Genomic DNA, 20,390 nt, shown 5'->3' on the forward strand with positions numbered 1-20,390 from the left:
CAGGATTTTACCCCATCAAAGTAGACCTTTGAAAATGCAGCTGCAAATTGATCTGTTCCTAATACGAATGAAACTGGCCTAAAAATAGGACTTTGAGTCCCATGGGCCTTGTGTGAGTGGTCAGTTTAACCAAAGTTACTTATTCAGCATCACCCATGAGACTGGTGTGGACTGCCAATACAGGAAGAAGGGAATTGTTCTATTTGTGCATAGGAGGGATACTTAGGCTCTGGTCATCTGTGGGAGATGAATGAAAAGAAGTATAGTTGTGAAGAGCAGTCAGTGGGTTAGGAATCACGCTGCCTGGGTTTGAGTACCATTCCTGGTACTAACTAGCTTTGTGATCTTGTACCAGACTGATCAACCTGGCACTTTTTGCCTCAATTTCCTCATTAGAATAAGTAGTACTACTGCTTATGTCATTTGTTTACTGTAAGAATTAAATGAATTAATGTACATAATAAGAACAATGACTAGCACAAAATAAGTGTTCAATTCATGTTAGTCCACAGAAGAGAAGATTTTAGCCATGTACTGACTATCCCAGTTTGTATCTCCTGCCCTGCCTCTTTTGATTCCTGTTGGAAATGGGAACTGGGGGAGTTGGGAGGGACAAGGAAATCAGGAGGAATTATGTTTGAATACTTTAGTTATTTATTCTGGGCCTCTCTTTTCATTGCTGTTACCTCCCAAGAGCAATTGTCTTGACTTCTCTATTCCTATAAAGATAGGAAGATCCTTTTAGAGTTAACTGTATTCTTTAGTCCTATCTCTCAAATGATGTTCCTTAAAGTTTGCCTTCCAACAACTTTAGCACTTATCTTGCCTCCTCCCAAGCCTCCAACAAGCTTGAACTTCAAATTGCAACCCCAACCCATTAGCACTTTCTGGTCTGCTTAAAAATAAGCTTTGTTTGGACTGTAGCTTTCTGTCTTACAGTTTTCTTGGTGTGAGCCACTCACATAAAACATGGAAATAAATAGAGCTTGGCTGTCTTAGCTAAAATGTGCTTTATATTAAATAGAATGTTTATGATATTTTCAACGTTCTAAAAATACTTGCATATATTTCTTATTAATGAACCTTGGTGTTCCTAGGAAGGTATTGTCACAAAACTGATTGGATTGGGTGGTAGTTTCTGAGCTGCAAGCTCTTCTGTGTCTTATGTTAACAGTAATAGTAATTATTTGGGCCATGACTTCCAAAAGGATTTTTTGGAAAAAAATATTTTTTCTTCATCTCTGTGTTGAGGAATATTCATTTTATTATTTGGTGGTTTCTTTTTAGTGGAGAAGAAGCAGGTATATAGATTTACCTTTCTTCTCTGAACACAGCCTTAAACATGTTTCAATGAATTGTTTTATGTTAAGATGTGTTTTCTTTTTAAATTAGTACCCCTCCCACTTTTTTTTAGGTGCACCAAATAAAAACCATTATTATTTTTTTTTTTCTGTATTATAGGTCCTCTTCCTGATGGATGGGAACAAGCCATGACTCAGGATGGAGAAATTTACTATATAAACCATAAGAACAAGACCACCTCTTGGCTAGACCCAAGGCTTGACCCTCGTTTTGGTAAAGGTTCATCTCAAAACCTTTTTAGATGCTTTTGGTTGCTAATTTTTTTTGTAAATATACTTCGGAAAGCACATTTAAATAAAATCGCATTGCTTTATAGTATTAAAAAATGACCCTGCCCACCCAACGTTTACCAGTAGTGTTTTTATCCTTCTCATTGTAAACTTGAGAAATTTAGATCTGAATCAGATTTTTAGGTCTCCTCAAGTTGGGGTGGGGGTATGTCATAATGGCCGACTAACCAGAATCACTTGTTCCTTTCACATTTTGGGAGAAACACAGTGATTGTTTTTAAAATGATTTTTTTTAGCTGCAATAATAATCAGGCTGTCATGCAACACCTCAGACCAGGAGTACCAGCTTTTGTCAGTGACCTGATGTCTGCTTGTGCTTAGGTTCTGAGAGTGATGAGTACCATCCTATGCCTGGGTGTTGTAGTGTTTCCCATCCTAAGGAGGAACATGTCACCCCAGAAATGGCCCAGTGAAAGAATTTTGCCCCCTCTTCTGTCTCTCTCGAAAAATAAATGTTCTTTTTTTCTTCATTCAGAAAACAAAGAAAGCCATATTCCCCTCCAGATCTCATGAATAAATCACATTTGTACAAAGGAACCCCTCCCCTTCCAAATGTGTACATTTTGATAAGGGTGTAACCAGTTCTTAAGTGCTTTTTAAAAAAGTGTGTGTGTGTGTGTGTGTGTGTGTGTGTGTTTTAAGCTGTTTTCAGTTTTTCATTTGGGTTTCTGAGATATTTTTCCAAGGCCATGGAATATGCATCTAAAAAAGAGCAGATAATTGTGGTTTTGAAGCTTCGTCTTGGACTAGATGCAGCTAAATGAAAACAATGTGCAGATCACTGAATAGGTCAGACTGAGGGGACTCGGAACCTTTGAAGCTTTACAGGGTTTGACCTAACAACAACTGCGGGGCCCTCACGGGAAAGAGGAATTAACTCTGTGAATGCCATGAAAACACAACCCTGTGGGGGGAAAAAAGAAAAAAACTCTATCTGGAGCTGGTTGGATAAAATAACTTCTCCATTGGGAATATTATGAGCAGTTATTTTGTGTCTTATATATACCTTTAAAAAAATAAATTCAAGTTTGCCCCAAACTGACTGAATCCCCTATTCAAGTTAAGTCAATGGTAGGATCAGGGCAGTGATGTCATTTTGACAGATAACCGGTTTGGCTTAAATACTGTCCTTTTAAGCTTCAAGACCTGTTTGGGTGTTAAAAAAGTAATGAGGTATGTTAATAATTTGCAACTTCAGATTCTGTTTACTATTTGAATTAGCCCTTGTGATTGGAACAGGAAACCAAGTAAGATAGAGAATTTAGTAAATACGGCCAATTGTATGGACTGGAACAATAACAGCCATGTTTCCTTAAATTATCTCCAATGAAATGAATTCAGTTTCTCCACATTTTGGAAATTCTGAAGTATGGTGTTGCGGAATTTTTTTCCCTGACATAAGGTTATGAAAGATGATGACGAACGCTTTACCAACTGCAGAGATCAGGAAGAACAAAGCTTTTTAAAGAAAAAAATTTTTTCCTTTAAAACAGTGAAATAAAACAACTTTTCTGTAAGCTTAAGTAGACTATTGATTACACACACAGCTTGGTCTTTTGTTTTAAGAGGAGGAGGTACTTTAAAAAACACTACCACCCTCCAGCACGTTATGTACACACAGGCATACAGTTAGATGTGCCCAGAAAAAGTTTCATAAAATTCTCTTATTGCATTTAGTTTCCCTTTTTGGGCCCACCGTGTGTGTATTCCAGACAGGCTTGACAGTATGCCAGAGCTTTTTATTTTGTGGCCCGACTTTTAATCTGTTCCAGACCTTTTCACTCAGAGAGCTCAAGTGTAACTGAAGGGGGACAGGAAAGAAAAAAAACGTGTGGGTTTCTCTGATCTAGAGTGACAGCAAATAGAGACAAGCTGTTAGCTGCTGGATTTGAAGTTTTCCTTGAAATCAGAAGTTCTGCATAGTGGATTATGTTTTATCTCTGCCAAAGAAATATAAACTATCCCCTTGTTTCTGACCCTTTGGGCCATACAAACACAAACAAATGGTGTAGGATATTGCTTTCATGGTTGTGGAGTTTGCTTTTCGATATTCTTCAAATCTATATTAAAATATTTATCAATTTTTGGCTTAAGTCAAGTAGATGTGTGTCTTTCAGTGTCTTAGAATGGGAGCTAAGCCCTTAGAGAAGCTTAATTTTAGCTCCTTCAAACAACCCCTTTTATATGTTTATTTATCAGATGCTTTCAGATCAATTATAGTTAGAATACAGCCATTTGCTTTAAGATTAACCATATTTAGTAATTACACTTCATTTGCTGCATAATAACGTTTCAGTCAGCGGCAGACCACATATACAGTCGTGGTCCTATATGATTCTAATACTGTGTTTTTACTGTAACTTTTCTATGTTTAGATACACAAATACTACCCGTTGTGCTACAGTTGCCTACAGTGTTCAGCACACTAACAGGCTATACAGTTCTGTAGCTTGGAGCGATAGGCTATACCTTACAGCCTAGGCACGTAGTAGGCTATGCCATCTAGGTTTGTGTAAGTACTCTCTAAGATGTTTGCACAGTGACAGAATTGCCAGTGATCCATTTCACAAAGCATATCCTGGTTATTAAGTGACACATGACTATATAGTATCAATCCTTCACATTTCACATGAAATTAATGTTATTTATGTAATTTTAGGGAATCAAAGAGTAATTTGTTGTGGATTGGGTTTTTTAATGATTTTTTTCTTTAACATTTAAAAGCTTTTTCTTTAACATTTAAAAGCTTTTTCTTTAATATTTTAATTTTAGAGAATTCATTAGTAATTTATAACAAATCATGAAGTGACATCAAATGGCAATAAGGATGCACTGATGTTTATTGAGTATTAAGAAAAATAGGGCTTTTTTGTTTGTTTTTTTAAGGAGTCATATTAGGAGTGTTTTTACTCTTTGTTCAAGAAAATGGTTCCTTGAGTATTATGCAAGCCATTAAATTATTTCATATAAACACATAGGAGATGATTTTTTTTCCCTGGAGATTTTGTACTGGCAAACATGAGTCTCAGGTTTAAACATCACCTTGTATGTTGTAGATCTGTTATTTTATATAATATAATCATGGACATTTTCCAGTAAAAGGCCTAATGAAAACACAATGAAATTATAATTGCTGTTCAGAATGAAAAAAGATCTTTAAAACACTAATAGTTGATAAACTGATCTTTTATATAATGTTATTTTCGCTGTTGTTTATATTATAAAAAGATGTATTAAAATATTGTTACCAATCTGTGTTTTAGAAAATAAGTGCTGATGGCACCACTGGGATAAAAATATTTGGTGTAAACAAAATATTGGAGCAAGAGATTTGGGGAAAAAATTATACTTCTGAATTTTAAAGCAAGTAATGAACAGTCTAGAGTGACAAAAACAGAATATTTAATTCCTAACTACAGTTCTGTGCACAGAAATTCTATGTGTAGAAATGTCAGAGGTATTAAACCTCATATGTTGATTTTGGTTCCTTTGTTTCAGTTTCCCAAAACTTGCTTTCTGTGCATTTACATACACATGTGTATGTGTTACTATAATGTCTTGAAATAAGAAATAAAAGGATAAGTAAAATACAAATACCTATATGCAATTTATTAAAATAAGCCGAAGGTTGTTGAGACTTTTTTTCATCAGAGTTAAATATTTGGCATTAGTAATTAAATATCTATAAAAATTTTGAGACATTCATTAACATTTTTTCTTTTTTAAGCCAAATATTTCTGTTGTTAAAAATAATATTTTCCTTTTGATGAAAATGCACCTAACAACCAACTAAATAACTAAGAATCCATCCTATTAGTGTTGGGGGAAAACCACTGAAGTCTCTAGAAACCAAATTGGTAACTTTATTAATGGAGTCTTGAGCAAAGAGAATGTCAGCATCTAATTATTTAAATTTTATCAAAGCAAGTCTCTTGATAGCTGTATGCTAAAAGTGAGGTTTTTTTTGTTCTGTTTTGTTTTGTTTTGAGGTTTGAGGCTTTTTTTCCCCCTTATCAACTCAAGTCTTTCCTAGTTATCCTGGGCTGTCAGTATTTGGTTATGGACTACATTAATTACTTAGAGTACAGAGGAAAAGATGTGTGTTTTAGATAAAAACAGCTATTGCTAGCTAAAAATTATTAACAGATGGCCAGGTGCGGTGGCTCATGCCTGTAATCCCAGCACTTTGGGAGGTCAAGGTGAATGGATCACTTGAGGCCAGGAGTTCTGACCAGCCTGGCCAACATAGTGAAACCCCATCTCTACTAAAAATAGAAAAAACTAGCTGGGAATGGTGGTGCACACTTGTAGTCGCTCAGGAGGCTGAGGCATGAGAATCACTTGAATCCAGGAGGCAGAGGTTGCAGTGAGTGAATATCATGCCACTCTACTCCAGCCTGGGCAACAGAGTGAGACTCTGTCTCAAAAAATTAAGAATAAAAATAAAAATTAGTAACAGGCTGGATGCAGTGGCTCACGCCTGTAATCCCAGCACTTTGGGAGGCCGTGGTGGGCAGATCACTTTAGGTAAGGAGTTCAAGACCAGCCTGGCCAACATGGTCAAATCCCGTCTACTAAAAATGCAAAAATTAGCCAGGTGTGATGGCACAGACCTATAATCCCAGCTGCTTGGGAGGCTGAGGCACTGAGAATCACTTGAACCCGGTAGGCAGAGGCTGCAGTGAGCTAAGATGGTGCACTGCATTCTAGCCTGGGAGACAGAGCGAAACTCCATGTCAAAAGCCGAGGCTGATGGATCATGAGGTTAGAGATCAAGACCATCCTGGCCAACATGGTGACACCCCGTCTCTGCTAAAAATACAAAAATTAGCTGGGCTGGTGGCACGCATCTATAGTCCCAACTACTCAGGAGGCTGAGGCAGGAGAATCGCTTGAACCTGGGAGGCAGAGGTTGCAGTGAGCCCAAGATCGCACCACTGCACTCAGCCTGGGCAACAGAGCTAGACTCCATCTCAAAAAAAAAAAAAATTATTAACTGATAAAACTCACAAAATTTGGCCCTCATAATGAGTCCTCTAATCATCATTTTTTCAGTGGGGAGAGTGCTACTCTTCTGATCACTGCAGAACATTCAACATCCCTGGCCCGCTAAGTGCCATAGCACCACACAGCCGTTATGATTCCTTGGACCACCAACACTTTTTTTTAAATGCTGGGAGAGTTAGGGAATATGGTCTAAAATCTGAGCCCCTCTGAGATTAGGGAAATTATACCCAAGGTTATATAGTTAAATGGCAAAACTGAAATTTGAATTTGATCTTTTGATACCTCGAATTTAAAAGAAATTTAGATTCAATGCAGTTAATCTTTCGGAAATACCTACTAATGCTGATACATGAAAATTTGAGAGGGAGAAAAATAGTGGTTAATGCACTTGCATCTTGTATTGTGACTCATCTTGAATAAATTACCCAAAGATAATGAGTTTTTCTTTTTTTCTTTTCTTTCTTTATTGTTTCTTTCTTTTTCGGAGAGAGGGTCTCACTCTCATCGCCCAGGCTAGAGTGCAGCATGGCTCAATCTCAGTTCACTGCAGCCTCAATTCCTGGGCTCATACAAGCCTCCCGCCTGTAGCTGGGACTACAGGCATGTGCCACCATACCCTGCTAATTTTTTTGTGTTTTTAGTAGACATGGGGTTTTGCCATGTTGCCCAGGCTGGTCTCAAACGCCTGGGGCTCAAGCAGTCTGCCTGCCTCTACCTCCCAAAGTGCTGAGGTTACAGGTGTGAGCCACAGGGCCTGGCCAAGTTTCTAATTACGTAAGAGAATTTAAGATCTCTGATTGGAACAGACTTTAAAGGCATCTAGTTGAATTATTTACCCAATTCTTGCCTCACCAATCTCAGCTTTGACCTTTCCCTTTACTAGTTTACTTCATTATAGTGTAGCCCATTCTACTTAAGGAAAATTCTAATGACCACAAAGTTCATATTTCTTGATTACCCAAAAATTTACTTCCTTTCAGATGTGTGAATACAACTCTAATCCCAGCAGTGTTCTCTTCTAACTGTGGTTTCTCTGGTTTTTCATGTGTTCAGAGTTCTCTGTTCTTTATCAATTTACTCACTTCTCTGGATGTCCTTCATTTTGCTAGTGCTTCTTTAAGTGTTATATTCTATAGTGTTTCATATGTACATTATCGTGTGAGAAAAATAGTTATGGCATTGCTCTGACCTGTCATTTTCAATGTCCTCCAAAAATCTTTCTTCAATCTGCAGTAGAGGCTAGCATCTCTTTTCCACATGATAGTTACAACAATGTACTTGATTCAACTGAATTAAACTGGAATGTAGAAAAAGTTACCTTCTCAGTTGGAAATCAAGAGACCCAAGTTCTGCTATCACAATATAACCAACTGGATCAGAAAGATACCTAACTTCTCTTGACTTAATTTGACTCATCTGTAAAATGTGACTGGATTAGACTGGATGCTCTTAAGAATATTTCCACTCTTTAACTGAATACAATATGCTCAGTAACTGCTTTGGACTCTTGCTTAAGGTTACTTCTCAATAGCCTTTTTGATTTGAGTGCATTGAGGTTTCAGAGATACTTTTGAACTATTTATTGCACCATTTAAGTTTAACTTTGGTCCTCTGGTCACAGTGTGGAATTACTTTTGAAGAGGAGACAGGGAAATCTTCCAGCCTTTAATCTAAAGATAAGCCTTATCACATGGTGAGTATGTCCAGGCAAACAAATCTGATGGGGGATGTGGGAAGTGCTGGGCTGAATAGTTAAGCTTTGTCCACACTCTCAAACTCTTGGAAGCATATGGGAGTTTAAACATGTTCATGTTAGCAAAGTTCAGCTTTATTGCCTTAAAGATGATGCCTTGTTGGTACACTTTGTTTCTAAAATTTAAAACTCCCATAAAGTTGCCATGACAGAAAGTCTAATGTAAGCAGATTTGAAGCCTAGTTCCAGGCCATGTGCTTAGCAAAACCTGATTTAAGGCATACTAATAGAGATTGTTAGTAATTATTGCTCTCACTATATTTTCTTTTTCCTTCAAAAGCAAGCATTTGCTTAAATGAATATTTTAATACATAAGATTATAGAATAGATTTCAAAATTAGTTCCACACTTGAGCTCTGCAGTTTTTAAAATTTTATGTTAAATTCAATAGGATATATTCTAAAAAGTAAACAACTTTAGGTGTATTCCTCTGTCCAGTATGTCTCAACTATGTTTTGTGAAATTTAGCTGTTCCTTTTTAAAATGTTTTATTTTTTATCTAAAAATAAATACTTTGGTTAGCTAGGGAAAATATCCAGTAAGGTAGTTCCAAAATAGTTTATCAGTTATGGTAAGCAATCTCTCCTGTACTAACCAAGGCTGAGTAGACATATGTTACGGAGGTTAAACTAATAGGTAATTTCTACTTGATCAGTATTTCATTGATGCAATTAGTTAATTATACAGTGAAGAAACATTTTTATCTTTCTTTACATAATGAGTACATTGTTCATACAGGATTTTTTAAACATGAAAGTTTAAGACCAGCAACGTCAATTAGATGATAGTTTAAACTAATGCCTTATTCGTGTTACTAAAGCCCCTATCAAACACACTCAAGAAGACCTTACATAGTTTTTTGGGTTTTTTTGTTTTTTGTTTTGTTTTGTTTTGTTTTGTTTTGAGACGGAATCTCGCTCTGTCGCCCAGGCTGGAGTGCAGTGGCGCAATCTTGGCTCACTGCAACCTCCGCCTCCCGAGTAGCTGGGACTACAGGTGCCTGCCACCATGCCCGGCTAATTTTTTGTATTTTAGTAGAGACAGGGTTTCACCGTGTTAGCCAGGATGGTCTCGATCTCCTGAACTTGTGATCCGCCCGCCTCGGCCTCCCGAAGTGCTGGGATTACAGGCGTGAGCCACCGTGCCAAGCCTTTTACATAGTTTTTTAAAAGGAAACTTTTTCAAGTTATATTTGTATTAACTCTGTATTAACAGCAAACATCTTATATGCCGGAAAAGAGGAAGCATTTGGTGTTGCTTGCTACTTTTTGTACCAACCCAAAGATTCAGATGTAAGAAAAAGAAAGAGATTATAGAATTATTGGAAAGGCCAAATTTCTGTTGAAAGTAATTGGTGTGATTTAGAAGGAGAGTGGTTCAGATTCTGTTTTGTTTTGTTCTATACTCATTTTGTTCTGCTACCCTAGTTGCTAAGGTCATTTTAGAACTCATTCTGGACTTGATTCAACTTGGAGATTCTCCTGTGCATTACTAATAGCATCCTCCTAACTAGGGAGAGAAACTATTTTAGGATTTATTTATTTATGCAACAAAAATTTGGGTGCCAGTTACATGCCAGGCACTATGCTAGCCATGGGTTTGGAGGAACAAGCTACTAAACAAGTAAATAAATCATTACAAATGTATTAAGTATGGTAAAAGGTACTAAACAATGTGGGGTGAAAGGAACTAGGGTGGTGGGAACCTGCTTGCACCTGGGTGGTCAAGGGAGGTTTTTCAAAAAGGCACATAGGAAGCCACCAGTCAAATTTCAGACCAGTTTTTGTGCTTTTCAGTAAAAACTCTGAGGTATACATCACTTCTAAATTATAAATTATCCTCTGTGAAAGAGCTTTACTAGTAATAAATGAAATTAGAAATAAAGTGTTATAATTGACCTGTTTATTCATTAATCTAACGTGAATTAATAGTGACAAGTATATTTTAAAAGATAATGCCCCTTTATTTTTTTAATTTTTAGCTTTTTAGAGACGGTGTATCTCTGTGTTGCTCAGTCTGGTCTTGAACTCCTGTCCTGAAGCAGTCCTCCTGCCTCAGCCTCCCAAGTAGCTGGTATTACAGGTGCAAATCACCATGTCTGGCTGCTTCTCTACAGTCTCATTATCTGAACTTTCTTTCCTAACTAGACCTTAAAGTTTATTTTCATAGTGGGGAAAAACATCTAGTTGTGCTCTGGGGACAAAGAGAGCTGAAAGCTAATTAGAACACGTTCTCCCTTTTCTGCCTCACCTCATTTAGCAACCCTTGTGTCCTGCCCTAAACTGCTTGATGAGGTGATGAGGAGAAAATGTTCTGCTGGATTTCTTTTTGTTTTCTTTTAGCTCCATTCATGATTGTATTGTTTGAAAAATAACATTATAATGAACTTTTATGGTTGGAGGAGGGGGAAGTTGAATTGACTAAAGTATTGATATTTGTTACCAGTATTTTTGAACAGCTAAAGATGTGAAAACTTTAATCCAGTTTGGGGAGGCTGGGAGTTGGTGCTGGGGAAAAGGTTTGGCTGTGTCTCCACCCAAATCTCATCTTGAATTGTAGCTCCCATTACCCCACATGTTGTGGGAGGGACCAGGTGGGAATAATTGAATCATGGGGGCAATTTCTCCCATCCTGTTCTCAGATAGTGAGTGAGTGCTCGCGATATCTTAGGGTTTTATAAGGGGCTTCCCCCTTCCCTGAGCACTGATTCTTCTCTCTCCTGCTGCCATGTGAAGGAGGACATGTTTGCTTCCCCTTTTGCAATGATTGTAAGTTTCTGAGACCTCCCCGGCCATGCTGAACTGTGAATCTATTAAACCTCTTTTCTTTATAAATTACCCAGTCTTGGGTATGTCTTTATTAACAGCGCAAGAACAAACTAATACAGTAAATTGGTACCAGAAGTGGGGAAAGAAGTGCAGAGTGTGGGATGGAGAGGTTACTTAGCCTGTGACAAAACCTAGAGTAGGATGTTAGAGCAGGTGAACTGTCCCCACATATTGATCATTAGGGAAATGCAAACCAAAACCACAATGAGATAACACTTAACTCCCATTAGGATGGCTAAAGTTTTTTTGAAAAGATAACAAATGTTGTCCAGAATGTGGGGAAATTGGAATCCTCATACATTGCTGTTGGGATTGAAAAATGATGTAACCACTTTGGAAAATAGAATGACAGTTCCTCAAAACGTTAACCATAACATTCCCATATGACCGAGAAATTCCATTCCTCGGTATAGAGGCTAAAGAATTGGGAACATATGTCTCCACAAAAACCTGTACCCAGGTTTACAGCAGTATTATTTTATAATAAATAGCCAAAAAGTGAAAATAACCCAAATGTCCATTAGTTGATGAATGAACTAACAAAATGTGGTATATTCATATAATGGAATATTATGTGGCAATTAAAGGGAATGCAGTGCTTGATACATATTAAAACATGGATAAATCTGGAAAACATTATAAATGAGAATAGCCAGGCACAAAAGGCCATATATTGCTTAATTCCATTTTTAGAAATGTCCAGAATGGGAAAATTCATAGAGACAGAAGTAGATTAGTGGTTGCCAGGGACTGGGAGGAAGGGCAGTAGGTAGTGAACTGCTAATGGATACAGGGCTTTTTTGTTTGTTTTTATTTTTGCGACTTTTTTTTTTTTTTGAAGTGATGAAAATGTTCTGAAATTAGATCATGGCAATGGGTGTACAATTCTGTGAATATGTAAGAACTACCAGACAGTACATGTAACAAGGGTGAATTATCCCAGTAAAGAGAAAAAATTATTTCTAGGCATGATGTCATTTAGGTATATAGCGTAGTTGAGAAATACCTTTTGTATATTGATCATAAAAAGATGTATTCAGTCATTAGGTTAGGACTCTCGTCTTTTCCTGTTTTTTTTTGTAAAAGATAGCTTTTCATTGTGAATTAAATAAGCAATTTTTACTGAAAAACTACATTTTATGTTTAAGTAGATAAATTATTATGCCACTTTATAGCGACTCTCTGTTGATGATTCAGTCCCCTTAGGTCATGCAGTAAACACTTAGAGCCAGGAGTGAGTGTTTTGTGTTTTGTTTTTACTGCTTTAAGACCCACAGATGGCCTATTAGTTTGTGTTTTTAGAAGAACATTAATTTCTTTTAACAAGTCTACTGTTTTGTAGTTTTGAGTACACTCGTAGGTATGAGGAAAACCCAAATATTTCTTCTAAATGTTTTGAACAAGTTAATATAGCTATGCTAATACAGAAATATTCAGTGTCTGAGATTTGAAAAAATACTAGACAAAAGCTTTTGTTGTGGGAGATTTGATGTAATGTTTTAATAGCTTAAGAATTGTTTATTATTGTAAATGTATAGCCAGTAAGATTACTAGAATTAAATTTATTATTCCGAAGTTTATGACTAACAGATCTGTAATACATTGTTATAATCCAAGTTTTGAGGTTACAAATCATGTAAATTTTTAGACAATCTAAAAATTGTGTGAAGTTTGGAAATTCACATGTTTAGAATGAAACTTGGGGAAAAAAAAACCTATGGTGATGACCCCTTTCTTTTATTTTTGAGAAAGTAGTCCCTTATTTTTCAGTAATTGCTCAGTCATTGGTTTTCTACCATAAAGCTGTCAGGGCTGATTTGTTAAGCAAAACTTGAAACAGTTACTATTTCGTAGTGCAAGCGCAGACTCTAAATTTTAAAATATAGCATAATTTTTAAAATTCTGACATTTTGTGGGGTTTTTGTTTTGTTTTTACCTTTTAGAAATTTTATTAAAACTGGAAACATTGGGATTTCAATAGTTGATAGCCAGAGGAAGAAGTTGGTAATGCTATTCTTTTCTTTTCTTGCTGCCCTGCCCCCTTTCCCCAGGAAACAAAGCCGGTTTTGTTTCTTGCCTTCTTGTGAGGTCTCTGCTGCACCCCATGTGGGTGCACCGCTCTGTGCTTTGTTGAAAGGCTTAAGATACTCAGAAGGTAAAGAACAGGATGCTTCTGGAGAGGAATAAATCCCAGCTTCAGTAGATAAACAAGATTGTTTGAATTGGTCATTTAAGTGAGTTCTTTCTGTGGAAACCTTGTAGTGCTGCTTGTATCCATAGGTAACAACATTTAGGTAAAGCCAAAAGTACTCACAGTAGTCATCAGAGTATTTCTCTTACATAATTTTGTGCAATTTTCTGTTTAATTCTGTGGACTGGTTCTTCCTTCATCTTTTGATATCCTAACTAATTTTTCCTGTTCCGTGGTTTTGAATAGTCAGATAAGCTTAGATTTGAAAAAGACCTTACCAACCAATTCAGTTTGCTGTCAGCATTGGCTGTTGTCATTAATGATTACTGCTTATGGTATCTAATTCTGGGAAACTGGTGAGAAGCAAAGGATATTTACCACTTTATTTTTGTGTAATTTTATTGCTATTCAGTGTTTTTCACCAAGAATGTATGTTATTTCATAACTTAATGTTATGTTACATAATGAAAATATAGTGGGGAAAGCTCAAAAGCTTATCCAAATGTTTCTTAATAGATGAAGTATTTAACAATGTATATAGCTCTAGAATCTGTTTTGAAATCAATCATGTTTTATAATTCCAACACTCCTCAGCTTACTAATGGGCTATTTTCTAGCAGGTTTTTGGTGTTTTGCTTTTTTATTGCTTGGAACCAAAAACATTTTTCCCCAATAGTTGTTTGCCTTGGGCCTCAATTTACGACATGTTCATTGTATGTGATGAATCTCAGATCAGTTCCCCAATTCATATTTAACTCATGCTATCAAAACTGGCACAGCACACTGTATAAAATGTTTCTGTGTGGAAATATGTTGAGTGTTGTATTGAAACACCAAGAAGATGTTTCACCGAAAGAGAAGGATCCTCTTATGTCGTTGGCTCAATCTCCACTACCTTTTTTCTATTTAGACCTTGTAGGAAAGAGAAACATGCATATTTTTGTGAATCATAGGAATATTTGGAAACAGTAAATGGTATGATAAAATAGGAGGGAGAGAGAGAATGTATATGTATGTCTATGTGTTTGTCTGTGGAGGAGAAGGAGAGAGGTATAGGAATCATCAAAATATGGAATTGGTCTGTAGGAGTCAGAGTCTTTAGGTTTAGAAAGAAGTTCTGCAGAAGAGAGAGGACTAAGGTTTATGGAGCACCCACTATTCCAGGTGTGTGAGAGAATAATCAGTCCTCATAATAACTCAAATGGAGATGTCAGTATTGTTGGTACGGATGAGAAAACCGAGGATTAAGTGAATTACTGAATTAGTATGCCCAACTCTAATCCAAGTTCATTTGACTCTAAAGGCTATGTTTTTTATGATACCTGTCAATTATGTGACTATGTTTGTTGGTAGCAGATAAGAGCAATTTTATTACATGAGGTTGTTGGTGCCTGGCAAATCTTAGGTCCCAAAAATTGTTGGCTTTTTTCGTATCCATTGCCCTATAAAATAATAAACTATAACCTATAAGGATGCAAGTTTTAGCCATTTACTTTTTATAAAGCTATTTCCTAAGTCTTCATGAGTTAATAAATATGTTTTTTTTCCGTATGAGATTAATAAGGCTTTGAACAAGCTGGAGCAGTATGTCATGTTTTGACATCCCTTCTCTCTTCTTCCAGACAAAATATTAAAACAAGATAACCAAAAAGACACAACTAGGGTAGGAATTTTTTAAAAATCTCTATAGGTCGGAAAATAAAACCACATAAAGCATTGAGGGTAGTGCTAGAGGCCTGCCAGTTTTAGGGGCCATTTGGCTCCTGAGAAGAACTGTTAATAAAAGTATTAATAAGGAAGAGGACACACAAAACACACTCAATGGGAAAAGCCAGGCATGCAGCTGACCTGGCCCTGGCCTAGGACAGTGTTTACAAGGATTGACCACATGTCAAGTCACAGAGTCACAAATTGTCTAGAATCAATATTATGTAGACTATGTTTTTTAAACCTCAATGCAATTAAATTTAAACTTATAATAAAAAAGTTAGTTTCAAAAAACATGTCTTGCCCTACCAGCTATTAAAACATACTACTAAAGTTGTACTTTTGTACATATTGTACATACTAAATAATGTTTATATACACATATATACATGTATATAACTTACATGTTTATATAGTATAAACATAAAGGCCGTACTGCCGTACTAGTATAAGAATAGTTAGATTAATAAACAAAAAATCTGGAAATAACAAAATGTCAGAATTTATTCTATGATAAAGATGAGGGGAAAGATACACTGTTAGCATATGGAAGAAGATAAAATTAGATCCATTCATCCCATACACCAGAATAAATTGCATTGGATCAGATTGAGTTGCCAAGTAAATGAGAACTATAGTTTTTTAATTAAAATGGGTGAATTTCTCTGTAGTTTGAAAGTGAGGAAATGTAATTCAGATTTTTAAAAAGATTGACAAATTTGACTACAGAATAAGCTTTTTTTTTTTTTAGACAAGAGTCTTGCACTTTTTGCCCAGGCTGGAGTGCAATGGTGCAATCTCAGCGTGCTGCAACCTCTGCCTCCCGTGTTCAAGTGATTATCGTGCCTCAGCCTCTGGAGTAGCTGGCATTACAGGTGCCTGCCACCACGCCCAGCTAATTTTTATATTTTTAGTAGAGACGGGGTTTCACCATTTTGGTCAGGCTGGTCTCAAACTTCTGACCTCTAGTGATCCGTCTGCCTTGGCCTCCCAAAGTGCTGGGATTACAGGCATGAGCCACCACGCCTGGCTAAGAATAAGTTCTTATGAAAAACAAGCAAAAAGATGACAATCTGAGGAAAATTATTGGTAACTTATATCACAGACACAGATTTCTTATCCTTAGTGTATAGATTGTATAATAAGACATAGCAAAGATAAAATCATACTGAGATACTACTCATCTTTCAGATGGGCAGAAACCCAAAATTGGCAAGTCCTTGGGGGCAAAAAAGCACTCTTACATTACTAGTGAGGATACATCAAAGTACAACTCCTGGGGTGGGGCGGTGGTGTAAATTTGGCGATATCTAGCAAAATTATTTATGCTTTTAACATTCAACTAAGCAATCTCCAGTATAGACATCTACCCAAAGATGTAGTAGCAGAAATACAAAATTATGTATGAGCATATTCTGTACAGTACTCTTTACTAATAATGAAAACCTAATAGGAAATTGGTTGAATAGAATATTAACCAGCTATGTCAGTAGGAAAATGAGGGAAAATCTCTATATACTGCTTTAGAGTTATCTCAGATTATATTGTTACAAAGGCAAAAGCAAGGTGGAAGGAAGTATCCATAGTATGCTACCATATATCAAAGAAGAAGGGATGTGTATGTGTTTGCTTACATTTTTAAGAGTAGAGTAAAGGAAATACTGATACAGTTTACCTGTTACCTATTGGAGGTAGGAGGAAGCGGGTGGGAAATAAAGCAAATCTCTGAAATTCAAAGGCAGAATGTCATAAGTACACCTGTATTTCACATGGTTGGCTAATTATAGAAGAATAATTTCAGGTGACTTTAAAGGACAGTGATTTTACTTTATGTACTTAATGGAATATCTTAAGGAGATAAAATTGCAAAGAAATCTGAAACTTGAATCATTTTAGTGATCATAATGTTATTTTTAGATGATTGCATATGTATAGAGGACAATACATATTAATGTTGTCAGAACCCAGTTTTTCAGCATGAGAAAAAACAGTTGTTATAAAATCAAAGTAAAAACCATGCATCCTAAATCTGAATTGGAAATATGCATTTTCTGAAGGAGAGTACCACCTAGAAACAGTTACAAAAAAGCAACAAAAAATAATAGGTATCCCCTAGTATGCAGAGTAATGTCTCTAAATACCATTTCCCACTCTAAGAAATCAGGGCTTCTTCAAAAAAGGCTGAGTAAAATTTGGGGCAGGGAATATACTAGATGACCTTGGAACATCTTTTTGTGCCTAAAAGCAAACAAAGAAGTAGACCAAGCCCATTGTAGCCATAGCAAAAAGATCCAGCTTGAAGGGCTTACCCTGGTCAAATATGGCACACTTTGAACATTGATCAGAATAACTGTGCTGGATTAAAACACATCATAAACATATTTTCAAATCTGTGATTTTATAATGATTTTTTTCCCTTCGCTCCAGGTAGCAGAGTATCAGAATTGTTATTTTTTCTTTTTGGGATGGAGTCTCGTTCTTTCGCCCAGGCTGGAGTGCAGTGGCGCGGTCTTGGCTCAGTGCAACCTCTGTCTGCCTCCTGGGTTCAAGCCATTCTCCTGCCTCAGCCTCCTGAGTAGCTGGTACTACAGTCACCCGCCACCACACCCGGCTAATTTTTTTTTTTTTTTTTTGTATTTTTAGTAGAGATGGGGTTTCACCATGTTAGCCAGGATGGTCGTGATCTCCTGACCTCGTGATCTGCCTGTCTCGGCCTCCCAAAGTGCTGGGATTACAGGCGTGAGCCACCGCACCTGGCCGATTTTTTTTTTTTTAAACCCTCATTGGCTACCTTTCGGAGGACTCTGGGACCAACTCATCATCCTGAAAATGTACACAAAAAGGGAATGAATCAAACATTTATTCTGTATCTTACCTGTACAAATTATGTTTCAGAGTAACCAAATACTTAATATAGGAAAATTCTTATTTATGGAACTTCAAATAATACATGGGAAGGAATGATACCATCATTTTGTAACCTCTAATGAGATAATGGGTTTAGGTTTAAAAAAATCAGTGGTTGCTAAAAACCATTGGGTGAAAATAATCTAAAATGGATATAATAAGTTTACCACATCTGCACCACTGATTCATCCTTATCATGAAGACAGTCATCTTGTGCTTTCTCTCCTCATGTAGTGCCACCAATGAAGTATTCTTGCCAAAAATTGTGATCAGGCCTCTATATTCGAACTTGTTTACAGCAAACCAAGAAATGGAAAAGCATGCTGCATAGTACTATGGGGATGCAATCAGCAAAGTCCAGGCTGTAGAAAATTCTTTGAGGCAAATGACACAGTTTCTTTGACAAATAAATGACAAAGAAAAAACCAAGGGGGAACCTGTGTATTAAAACAGTGGTCCTCAGAGCGCTGGCATGAATCAAAAGTCACTGGGAGGGCTTGTCAAAACACAGATTGCTGGCTTCATCCCGTAGTTTCTCATTCATTAGCCCTGGATTAGGGCCCATGAATTTGCATTTCTAAAACGCTGCTAGGTGCTCTTCCTCCTGATGATCCAGAAACCACAGAACCATGTTATTAAAGAAGTCTTGGATTATGAATCAAATACAATGTATGGACCTTGTTTGGATTCTGTTTTGAACAAGCCAATTGTAAAAATAACAACAATTCCCTTGATAATAGGGAAATGTAGACATGGGATGGACTTTTGATAATATTAAGGAATTGGTAAATTTTGATAGTGTAATCATGGTATTGTAATTATATTTTTCTTTTTTTAAAGAAGGCCCCATCTTTTTAGAAATACATGTTGAAATTATGGGTAAAATGCTATATTGTTTGCTTGAAAATAATTGGCGCTGAAAAGTAGTTGAGGATAGAGGTAAAAGAGATTGGCCATGTATTGACAATTGGGAAGAAAGCGAGTGATGAGTACACAAGGATTCATTGTCTGTATTACTTTTTCTACTTTTCTATGTTTATGGAAATTACCTTCAAAATGTAAAATATATGTTTGGAAACATAAAAATATATTCCAAAATAGCTCATGAATTAAATGTAAGTCACCGTAGAAATTACACGTTTTTTGGAATAGAACAGTCATGAATTATACTATTTCAAAACATGTGGGATGCAGGTAAAGCAGGACTTAAGGGTAAGTTTATTGACTTAAGTCTTCCAAAGAAAGATGTAAATGAATTAAGTTCAACTCAAAAGTTAGAAAATGAAACACAGAAAAGCTGGAGGGAAAAAGAACAGAAAAAATAGAAATAAGTTAATAATGCAGTCATCTTTTATTAACAGGTAGCTGAGAAGATTGGATTGAACTAAGGCATTATTCTGAGGGAGATTGGTCTGTAATATTCCTCTCTTTAATATCCTTGGTTCTGTCTCGGTGCTGTGCTAGCCTGATAGAAGAATTGGGCAGTCTTGAGCCAGGTATGGTGCTCACCTGCAGTCTGAGCTACTTGAGAGACAGACAGTAGGATTGTTTGAAGCCAGGCATTTGAGACCAGCCTAGGCAACATAGTAAGACAGAAAAGGGGAAAAAAAAAAAAAAAAAAAGGTGTGCTAATGTAAAGAGAAATTAAAAGTGGGACTTCTATTGTCTTAAATAGTTTCTGCCTCAGTGAGTAACTACTCAACTTATGTAGAAATGGCTCAGTATTTTTTCAGCACACGCTTTGTGCCAGATGCTGTGCTAGGTATTGAGGACACATAGATGACTAGGATATGACCCATACTCCTGTGGCACTCAGTCTGAGGGAGCATATAAATTTGTAAGTAAAAAATTAGAATCAGGCAATAAATGTCAGTAGACAATATGGAAAAGTTCCCAGGCAATTCCTTGAGAGAAGAAAATTCTTAATGTGTAGGATGGACCTAGCCTTGTGAGGTTTTGCTCAAGTAGTCTCCAAGAAGAAATGGCATTTACCAAGCAGCCAGTCTGTTATAATGGGACACATTAAAAATCACAAGGAGTTTGCTGTGTGACTGGGAGACCATTAAGTTATAAGAGCTGTCAGTGTATGTTATTTAGGATTTTTGTAGCAAGGTTTATATGAGAGATTGGCCTGTAATTTTCCTTTCTTTTAATATCCTTGTATGGTATCAAGGTTATGCTGGCCTTATAAGTGTTGGAAAATATTCTTTCCTTGTTATGCTCTGGAAGAGGCTGTGTAAGATTGGTATTATTTCTTCCTTGAATGACTGCAAAGCCATTGGGACCTGGGGTTTTCTTTTAGTCAATGTGTACTAAACATTTAGTAGAAACAGCGACCCAAAATT

The 20,390-nt window shown here is 36.5% G+C and overlaps 1 protein-coding gene across 12 annotated transcripts in view; it reads left to right on the forward strand.

The window, feature by feature from the left end:
• YAP1 (Yes1 associated transcriptional regulator) overlaps positions 1–20,390 on the forward strand; it is a 125,239-nt gene that overhangs the window by 76,372 nt on the left and 28,477 nt on the right. For 4 of the 12 annotated variants that reach the window (XM_031016073.3, XM_031016077.3, XM_031016075.3 and 1 more), the window contains exon 4: positions 1,462–1,581. The exons of 4 other annotated variants lie outside the window; for them this stretch is intronic. In XM_031016073.3, coding sequence (XP_030871933.1) covers positions 1,462–1,581 — 120 coding nt within the window. The remainder of the gene's footprint in view (positions 1–1,461; positions 1,582–20,390) is intronic. 4 more of the 12 variants (XM_031016074.3, XM_031016078.3, XM_031016076.3 and 1 more) reach the window with 1 other exon arrangement.

The sequence above is a fragment of the Gorilla gorilla genome, chromosome 9 (genome assembly GCF_029281585.2).
Source record: "Gorilla gorilla gorilla isolate KB3781 chromosome 9, NHGRI_mGorGor1-v2.1_pri, whole genome shotgun sequence".
Taxonomy (NCBI): Eukaryota; Metazoa; Chordata; class Mammalia; order Primates; family Hominidae; genus Gorilla; species Gorilla gorilla.